The sequence below is a fragment of the Oryza sativa genome, chromosome 4, assembly GCF_034140825.1.
Source record: "Oryza sativa Japonica Group chromosome 4, ASM3414082v1".
NCBI classification, from domain to species: Eukaryota; Viridiplantae; Streptophyta; class Magnoliopsida; order Poales; family Poaceae; genus Oryza; species Oryza sativa.
Genome location: NC_089038.1, coordinates 4,557,651 through 4,567,654, shown reverse-complemented (window position 1 = coordinate 4,567,654; position 10,004 = coordinate 4,557,651). Strand labels below are relative to the sequence as shown.

The 10,004-nt window shown below is 37.9% G+C and overlaps 1 protein-coding gene across 1 annotated transcript; it reads left to right on the top strand.

Moving 5' to 3' along the window:
- The first annotated feature begins 2,353 nt into the window (after positions 1-2,353).
- LOC112938768 (putative disease resistance protein At4g19050) lies at positions 2,354-5,549 on the top strand. The gene is made up of 2 exons (XM_026025118.2): positions 2,354-4,840; positions 5,165-5,549. Exon 1 carries the CDS (start codon positions 2,461-2,463, stop codon positions 4,795-4,797), a length of 2,337 nt encoding a protein of 778 aa, XP_025880903.1. The 5' UTR covers positions 2,354-2,460; the 3' UTR covers positions 4,798-4,840; positions 5,165-5,549.
- The last annotated feature ends 4,455 nt before the right edge of the window (positions 5,550-10,004 follow it).

Genomic DNA, 10,004 nt, shown 5'->3' with positions numbered 1-10,004 from the left:
AATCAGAGCAATCCAAGAGGTTGAAGGGATGTAGCCTTTAACAACACCAATTTAGTCGATACAATTGTCGGTGCCGGCGGAACGTAGGACTTATCCCTTCGCTGGAGATCGAAAGCCGATGCAGCCCTGCGCCAGATGCCAAGTTCCACCAGTGATAAGTAAAAACCTTGGAAAATAGGGTGGCGATGCGCCGATAGTAGTTTTATTGATCGAGAGAGAGTTTATAATGACCCTGGGTATACATATTTATACCCATGGATAGATACTAGTCCTTTTTGGATAGGAAAAAAACTAAACGTAAAGTTCTTGTCAGATACGAAACATATTTTTCTAAATATAAAAAGAAACTACATATTTTTCTAAATATAAAAAGAAACTAACAGACTCTTTCTAATTAATAGATAAACTGTCATGCCGCATCCTCCTTGAATCGGTCTCTTCTAAATAAACTTTCCATAATTAATTAATTTCCTTAATCGAATCTACCAAGAATCCGACTGCTGGCGACTTGACAACTCCCGTCGGCCGATTCTAGGATTCTGAAGCTGATACTGACTCTAGGCCTATGACGACCTCGGGGCTTACCAAATTTTGACGTTAACACTCTAGCTAATCACCTCTAAGAATAATAAAATAATATGGCATCTATGCTAATCTCTACTATTATAAAAATTGAAGATGTTTTTGCCAGTACTTTGGTACGTCATTCGTGAATGAGCCGGTTTTTAATTCTGTTTTCTTTTGGAAATACATATCTGTATTTGAGTCGGCTTTTAAGTTTGTTCGTTTTTGAAATACACAAAAGACTCCTAATTGCAGGTCATGATTTTCTAAAAAAATATATATACGCCAAACGAATTCCTATAGTGAATTTCATATTAACTAAACTATATAACAATAATAAAATTAAAATAGCTTTCACCCGTTGTAACGCATAGGCATTTTTTCTAGTGTAAAAACAACAATAGAAAATTAAGATAACACCACCAATACCTAAGTATTGAACTCTGATCGTGCGTGCAGGAATATAATAATCCTAATAATCCGGCACCGGTGCCTAATGATCTCGATCTGTTACCTGGATTGAACCGAGGAGAAAAAATGTTGTCTCAATTCCTTTTCTTCCTTGGCCGTCAAGGTAGCATTATCATCTACTGATTTACAACCTCCTTAATTAACAAGCACGGGTTTCATGTCAACAGAAAATTGCCGTTTAGCCATGGACATAATTTGTGAAAAAGAAACTTGATAATAGGTGGTGTAAAATTGTGACAGTACATGGTATATAAATTGTTATGTTCCAAACATAGAAATGACTTTTCCAATATTGAGATTTATAATAATAACTACATATATGGCTGTGTTCTTTTCCCCTCTTTCCTAACTCACTTTCATTGTTTCCGCAGACACGCTTTTCAAACTACTAAACGGTTTACTTTTTGCAAAAGTTTTCTATATGAAAGTTGCTTTAAAAAAATCATATTAATCCATTTTTCAAGTTTTTTAGACTAATGCTTAATTAATCTCAATATAATCGCGTGCTTTGTTTTCCGTGTCAGGAGGCAAGGTTGGAAACTTGCCCTCCCGAACACAGCCTGGGTTGCAAATGCACGACACATAAATGATTGAGATCAAAGCATTAAAAAGATCCAAAAACTAATATTTTCTTGATGATGTGGCTCTATGCATGTCAAGCTTTTGATTCTAGTAACTATACTAAGTAGGTTGTATGAATTCGGGTTCAGGCGGGTTAGGTGTGATACTGAGGAATAGTTCTGGCAAACCCATTTTTTCTGCTTGCGGATTCATCGAGCGCTGCAGTAGCCCTTTGGAAGCTGAACTACTAGCCTGCAAAGAGGGCATTATTATGGCCCTTGGACCTTGCTGCCCATCATTGTGGAGTTTGATTGCTCGGTCGCAGTGAATATGGAGGATGATTATGGAGGGCATTATTATGGCCCTTGGACCTTGCTGCCCATCATTATGGCCCTTGGACCTCAGCATGTAATGGATTTGTTTGATAGGCAGGATGAGGAGGATGATTTCAGCGGGGTTGAAGAAAGCTCCAGAGCTGAGATAGCAGATATCAGAAGGGAAATCTATAGAACCTTTATGGACCTCACTTGTTTGTTGATTCTGAACAATGGGAGTGATCACACGCTTGATATAGCCAGTTTTGGCTTCCCCCTAAATGATTGGTATAATCTTAGAGATAATAGATTGCTTTGGACCTTCAGAGGAAGGCTACGGCTCAATCCAAAAATTGCAGATAATGTGGACAGTTCACACCTCAATATTTTTAATGATGATTATTATTATTCAACTGAAATTTGGAAGGATTTTTTACCAAGAGAAGCTGAAGAAATCACTCAATACTCAGGTGAGCTCCACCTTGATGGCACCAAAGCTGCAGAATGTTGCTTGTATCTATTGTCTCTGAATTATAGGGGTGGCCACATCATGGACTACAACTGGGCAACCCATGCCTGCAACTATTGGGTTTGCGATGGAATAATAACAGTACAAGAAGAAAAAGGAGGAGGTAGCCTACAGGAGGACCAAGCATGGGAGCTTGCAGCTGCTCTGCATCAGGAGATACGTCTAGAGGACTACTCATCTAACAGAGTGCCTGATTTTGGTGATGAATTGTATACTCCCCCAAATCGATGGGTTTTGGTCACCCAGGAGTATGACATGAAAAACAAACCAACTCTAGATACAACGTCCTTGTTCATTGCATTCCAAAGTGTGATATTGTTACCGGATGACATGTTCCATCAAGCAAACAAAGTCCAAGTACTGAGATTGTGCAACTGTGCCTTCAACTTTTCGTCACCTCCTTTCCATTGCTGCCACAACTTAAGATTTCTTGGCCTGGATAAATGCCAAGATCATCGGACACAAGAAGCTGGAGAGGATAAGAGCAACACTAGTTCAGCACTGGAGATTTTTCAGAGGCTATGGGTATTAGACATATGCTACATAGATTGGGAGCTGCCTTTCCCTACAGAGAGTACAAGAGAGCAGCAAATGGCAATGAACATTAGGGAGGTACATATAAACAAGGGAAGGATTTGGCGCAGAAATTTTGCATGGCGGCGATTGAAGAACCTTCGAAAGCTTCGAGTAATTGAGCCTACACACCCTTGGGGTAACAAAGGGGAAATAGATGAGTTTGCTGACATGCTGAAGCTGGAGATCCTTGACCTGTCTAAGAATACTATGATACAAGTTTTGCCAAGCCTATGTGGTGCCAGTAGCCTCAAAACACTGATCCTAGATGATTGTGTTGTGCTGGAACAAGTTGGCCCCCAGGGACTTCCTCCTTCGCTTGAATCATTCAGCTTTGCTTCAAGAGAAGGAAACAAAGCTAAAATCTCATCTATCTCCTTGGCTGGTTGCTCGAGCTTGGTGAACTTCACATTACGTGGGCCATTGCAAAACCTTAGGGGATTGGACCTCTCTGGCACAATGATAAAAATGCTTGACCTCCGAGATGTACAAGACTCATGTATTGGACAAATAATTCTGCTACGGTGTGAGAAGCTATGCACCATATTATGGCCAGAGAAAGGATTCCCAAACCTAAGCATGCTACACATTGATCCATTGGTTTGCCATGTAGAAACAGAGCAGCAGCAAGCATATGCAACCGTGATGGATTTAAGATTTGTTCAATCCTTGGTGTTAAGAAGCAATGACAAGTTCTGTTGGAACTGCAATAAGACCCATATAAATATATGCATCTCTTCTACCCCAAAAGATGCAACACCAAAAAAGAAGACAATGAGCTATTACAGCGCTCAAAAAGTAGTTGGCTCACCTCTACACATGCCAATAGTCACCACCATTCAACCTGTTGTTTGCTACAAGGATGTCAACTTGGCCATGATATCTGCTATTGAGCTGGAAGGCAGCAGTGCACCACGGCATGAGCCACTAGACATCCATGTGGAGATCGGAGAGGGAATAAGCTATGCTAATGTTGTCAGTGCACAAGCATTGAGTGCAGTATCATTTATGATGAACAAGGCCAAGTCTTTGCACGTACATGACAATTTTTCAATCACCAGTGTTAACCCTAAACACGTGATTTTGACAGGGGATAAGGAAATTAGATGGGATTGTCTAAAGAGGTGCCACATTGAGAGATGTCACAAGTTGAACACTGTCTTCTCTACCGATTATACTAAATACTGCTTTGAAACACTGGAGGCATTTTCAGCAGCTGAGCTCATGATGGCAAATTGTATTTGGAGCAGAGGAAGGACAGCCAGTCCTCGGGACGATAGTTCCTTTGCAAAACTGAGGAGTATACACTTACACTACTGTCCGAGGCTCACGTTTGTGCTTCCACTATCATGGCCTACATCAGACTCACACTTGCCCAGCTTGGAGACTCTCCACATCGTCTACTGCAGTGAACTCAGACAGATCTTCCCCGTGGAGGCAGTTGCTCTAATGGAACAACCAAGAGGTGTGCTGAGATTCCCAAAGCTGAAGCACATCCACCTGCATGATGTCCCCAAGCTGCATGAGATATGCGAAATCAGCAGGATGGTTGCTCCTGTGCTCGAGACAATCAGGGTGAGGGGATGCTGGGCTCTCAAGCGCATCCCCGCCATCGACGGCAGCCTCCGTGGTCAGGACAGTTGCCCAATCGTGGACTGCGAGAAGGACTGGTGGGAGAAGCTGGAATGGGAGGGGATGAATGTTGGCCATGACCCCTCCCTCTTTGAGCCTCGCCACTCGATGTACTACAAGAAGGCTCTACCCAGATTCTCTCTTCTCCGGTGAGGCAACCTGCAGACGATGTATCAACTGCTGCTCATTTGTTAAGGTACACATGAATGAAATGCAATAGCATTCACTACCTTCTCTAGTATTTGTTTTCTCCATGTTAATTCGTCTATGTATGTATGTATAGTACACATTACATTAATTATCACTGGCAAATTAATAAAAGCTACTCCTACTATCCACCTGCTTTAATTTGCAGTACCTTCATGCTAACTGCTAGTTCAAATGCAGCTGATAAAAAAAATGGAGCACATCGATATGATGTATAGTAAATTGTCAGAAATATATGTCTCTGGGAAGTATTAGTTGTGTTCATATATATGATTCTCTAATCACTTGTATACTTCTTGCATTGCTTCTGTAGATTTACTGATGGATCAACCAAGGTGTCTGCCTGCTTTCTTCCGTCTCGCTGCAGTGGTTTCGAGTGTTTGCTTGTTTTCTGAAGAATAAATTGGTGCATCATGTGCTTGCAGCATGCACCTCTGAGTTGTATATATTGTTGTGTGCTTGCATACTAAGTTAATTAATTCGCGTGTGTGTCTCTCAGGGGAGTGACGCAGAACCATCTGTGTGTGTGTGAATTTGTTGATTGTCGATGTATGTGCTTGAAATAAGATGCATGGTCTGATGGGCCTGTGGTGTGCCTACCACTAGTTCCCAGAAGTTCATGGTGTGATAGTGTGTAATTGCAAACGAATGGACATAAATTAAATATTGATGCTGCATCGTGGTGATGCTGCAACAAATGTATTGTGTGATCTACATGTGGACTACTGATTTGATTGTTTAATTCTAACATCTGTTAATATATTTTCCTGGCATATGTATGGATTGGAGTGACTAGATAAGCTTAGATGGCTGCATTTGCATAGCCATCAAAACGAAACAACTTCGGTGATTTAGTTAATTGCAATTTAATCATGTGAGGATATATGAGGTTTTTGAGCCAACATTGCTTCCTATATGTGTTATTACTTACAACTTGATCCTGCTTGTGAATTCTACAATAGAAAATTTTATACCTGTAAAAAAGAACACCTCTAACTTCAGTGGGTTATAGCCATGTGTTTTATCCCAGTTAAATAAGTAATTACAGGTCTATAATTTGCGGCTGGCATTGTACCAATTGTATGGCTTCCAAGCAAGCTAACCAAAGTGTACTTTTTTGAATAATGATCCGGCCAACCATAGTATTGCAACGGATATATACTAGAAAATCAACGCACCATTTGGCGTGCCCAATAATTTCAATCTCGTATGTGTTGTTAAGGACTTCTATGGAATATAAAAGGTTCCAATAAGACTCTTAGATCATGCTAGATATAAAAGACTCAGTTATGTTAGAGTTTGTGTTGAATATGCATATAAAGTCGATTACAGTTTAGATTTGGAGTTATACTAGGTGCAGGAATAGAGTAAGAGTTGGACTCTATCCTAATCTCTCTCTTAAATAGAGGGCGGACATGTTGTAACCGTACGGTGACTTAGCAATATAGGCGAGAGGTAACAGCTGTCGGCAGGGGTCGACCGAGGGGTGTTGTAACTCTGATACGCTGTAATTATCTTGGATCAGGGAGGAGCTCCTGTCATCAATGCCTAGATATGTAGGCTACGGTTACATTGTCAAATATCGTGCCTCATTGTTGTTATTAGTCTTGGATCTTCTATGGCGTTTCTTTCGCATTTGGTTTCCGATGTGAAATTCGGGTTGGTTTTATAACACGTTAGTGGTATTCTTACCACAATATACAAATATTTTGTACAATAGATAGAAGATAGTATTGTTATTAAGATATTATTTTTGGATACTTTTAATTTGAGATGAACTTATGTAAATAATTCATTATGGATTTCATTTCATTATATTTATTCAAGTTGAATTGAATTTATATTTTAATTTCTAAGGTATTTAAATATATCTAACTTTTTTTGGGGAAAATATGATTTATTTGAAAAGACTATCATATCTTAATTATAGAAGAGTTATTAGTTTTCTTTTAAATTTATGCTTCATTGGCCATGACGGTCTATTAGACGGAATCTTTTTATTTATATATTTAGTTTTTTATAAAAACAGAAATATCTTTTTTCCAAAAATTACAGTAATATACTCATAATGATCCTTGGGAGGACGTTTTCCAAAAATCGAGAAGGGCTTTAAAATTTTTCTTTTTTTTTTGCATTTACACATTTTTCATTGGTTTTAAATGTAAAAAACTAATAATGCTTATTTGACACTGAATAATTTTAAATGAATAGGTGATAAACTAAAAGGTTGTATAGACCTACTTGAGCTCTACAACTTTTATATAAAATTTGTCTGCATCAGAGGTTGTTTGAAATGTAGATATGAGAATTAGTAAAAATAAATTTTAAATTTTCTTTGATGAATATTCAGACTCCTAAACGATCTTAAAGGAAAGTTGTTAACTAGATGATCTCCTCGAGCTCTACAATTTTGATGCAAAGTTTGATTTCATCTGATTTAATGTGACATATCTGTAAATTATAAAAAAAACGAAATTAGCAAGTTGTGCTGAGAATTTTGCATTTAAGCTCTCTCTTGCTCTCTCAGAGTATGATTTTTTTAAAAAAAAAAGAATAACACACTCCCGAAAGATGTTATGGTATATTTCTGTAATTTTTTAGTACAAAATTTCTAGTTTTTCTACAAACTTTTTCTAGTATCAAATTTGGACTTCACTGCCACAAAAGAGCACACATCAGTGCCCCTCATCAGTACCGGTTTGACAAAATCCGGCACTGATGATGGTTTTCAACCCAAAAAACAAGTTCGCCGGCATTGATCAGGAGACATCAGTGCCGGTCTTATAATCATCCCGCACTGATTGTTCAACGACACATTAGTGCCAGTCTTGCCACTAACCGGCACTAATGAGTGATACATGAGTGACGGGTCTTACTATTTGGAGCGAGATGATTGGACTTTTGGCAGGAAAATACATCAGTGCCGCCAGGTCTTTGGAATACTCAGCATTGATGCCAATCAGATCAGTGTCAGGTATTCTAATGACCCGGCACCCTAATCATATTAGTGCTAATTTCAGATATATGAACTTAACTTTTTCATACAAACTCGGATTGTGACAAAGTTTATATAATAATTGTAACTCTCGATAAGATTATGATTTTGTAGCTGACAACCTTTTCATTTGAGTTTTTTTAGATACTCAAATTCAAAATTTAAATCTCGTTTAAGAAGGCTCAAAAGAAAAAAAATATATTCATTTGCCAACAAGATTCATATGCAGGTGAGTTGGTAAGGATATGTGTTTGTGGGGGAGATGTCTTGAGTTTGAATCCTTGCAATGGCAAAAATTATATACAACTTGCAAAAATATATATTAGTGGTTGGGGCTTTGTATATACATGAGTAAAGATGGTAGGAGTATTCAAAAATATTTTTTAGCCTAAATTTTGAATTTGGCTCCGTATTATCAGTGCCGGGTTTAGCCCACACCCGGCATAGATGAACCCATATCAGTGTCGAGTCTACGAATACCCAGCACAGATGTGCCCACATCAGTGTCGAGTTTAGAGAATACCCGGCACATATGAGTCTATCCAGATTCTACCTAGGTACTTCTAAGTACATCTGTGCAGGGTTGGGACCTGGCACTGATGATGAGAGGGGGTCATCAATGGCGAAAATTTTGTGCCGGGTCTATTTCCGGCACTGATGCCAATTACGAACCGGCACTGATGTTATTTTCTGTAGTAGTACTTGTATTTTTTTTCTTTGGGATTTCTAAACATGTTCATATACCTCGAACAACATAGAGAAATTAAGTATGGACTAATGACATATTTATGGAGCTTCTGACGACTACAACTTCACTACAAATCAAAAGTACCCAAACAATCTAGTATTTCTTATAGATTGTGAATCTCTATGGATGTAAAAGTCAAAATAGTGATGGACGCAACTTTAAAATATAGATGGGGTGGCATCTAGCAAAGAGCTAGACCTAATTAGATAATGATACAACGATAAAAATCATAGTGACCGGTTCACGGCACCAGCAGCAAAGCACAACACGAACATTGAGCAAGTTAACAGCGGAAATTAGTAGTCGAACAAACGTCATAGTCAGTAGGCAAGGCAGTAAGCGTAGTCACGAAGATGAGATACGATGGATGCCTTATGCCATGAATTAGGGATGAAAATGATTGAACACAAAATCATTTATTTAAAAACAAATTTATAAGCATATGGGAATATTCATATTTTAAAATATTCATTTCACTCCCCGGGACTATTTCATTGGATCCCTTAACCACTAAAATATATTTTGCTCATTTGACCCCTAAACTATTGAAAATGGTTTGCTTTGCTACTTAATAGCATTTCTCTTCTTTGTTTCTCTTTATACAAGTCATATTTTAAGCAAATATTTTCTAGGCCATAAATGACATCATTATCAAAGCTTCAAAATATTTTAAAAATAAGCGCTTCAAAGCATATGTAAATAGTGACAAAATTAAAAAAAATATTAAGAGGTAGGTCATAATGGATCTATCAATCATACCAAATTTTTGTGCAAATATAACTTATATATGACTTATATAAAGAGAGATTATCAAAAAAGAGAAATGTTGTTAGGCAGTAAGGGGAACCGCTTTCAATAGTTCAAGGATATAAAACGAGATAAAAAATTATTTCAGGTTTTATGTGCTTCACCAAATAGCTCAGGAGAGTAAAGTGGATTTTTTTATATATTTACCAATTTAACTATTCACTGTAGATTGTAATATGTCCTAAAGAAATAAAAAAATCAAATTTTATGTATGACCAAAATTAGAAATGGTCAAAATGGTACTGCTTATATAGAAATAATACTCATTTGGTCACAAATTTTCATAAATGTTTTAACCCCTACTTAAAATACGTAATTTATCTGATTATTTAATAGTGGGCTCATGACTAATGTGCTAGAAACAAGATTAAAAATGAGGTTTGAGGGTGTCATGTGACGTGCACCGTAGCTGGGCCGGCCAACCCACCCTACCCAGAGAGTATGTCCACCACTATTTAAAGAAACAAATTATAGCATATCCATAAGTTGTTTTTGCTAGCTTCTCCGGATTTTTACCAACTGAATTTCTTTCTCGGAATTTAAAGCTTCCAAATATACCTAAATCAACATTGAACATGGAGAAATCAAAGTTCAGTACATACA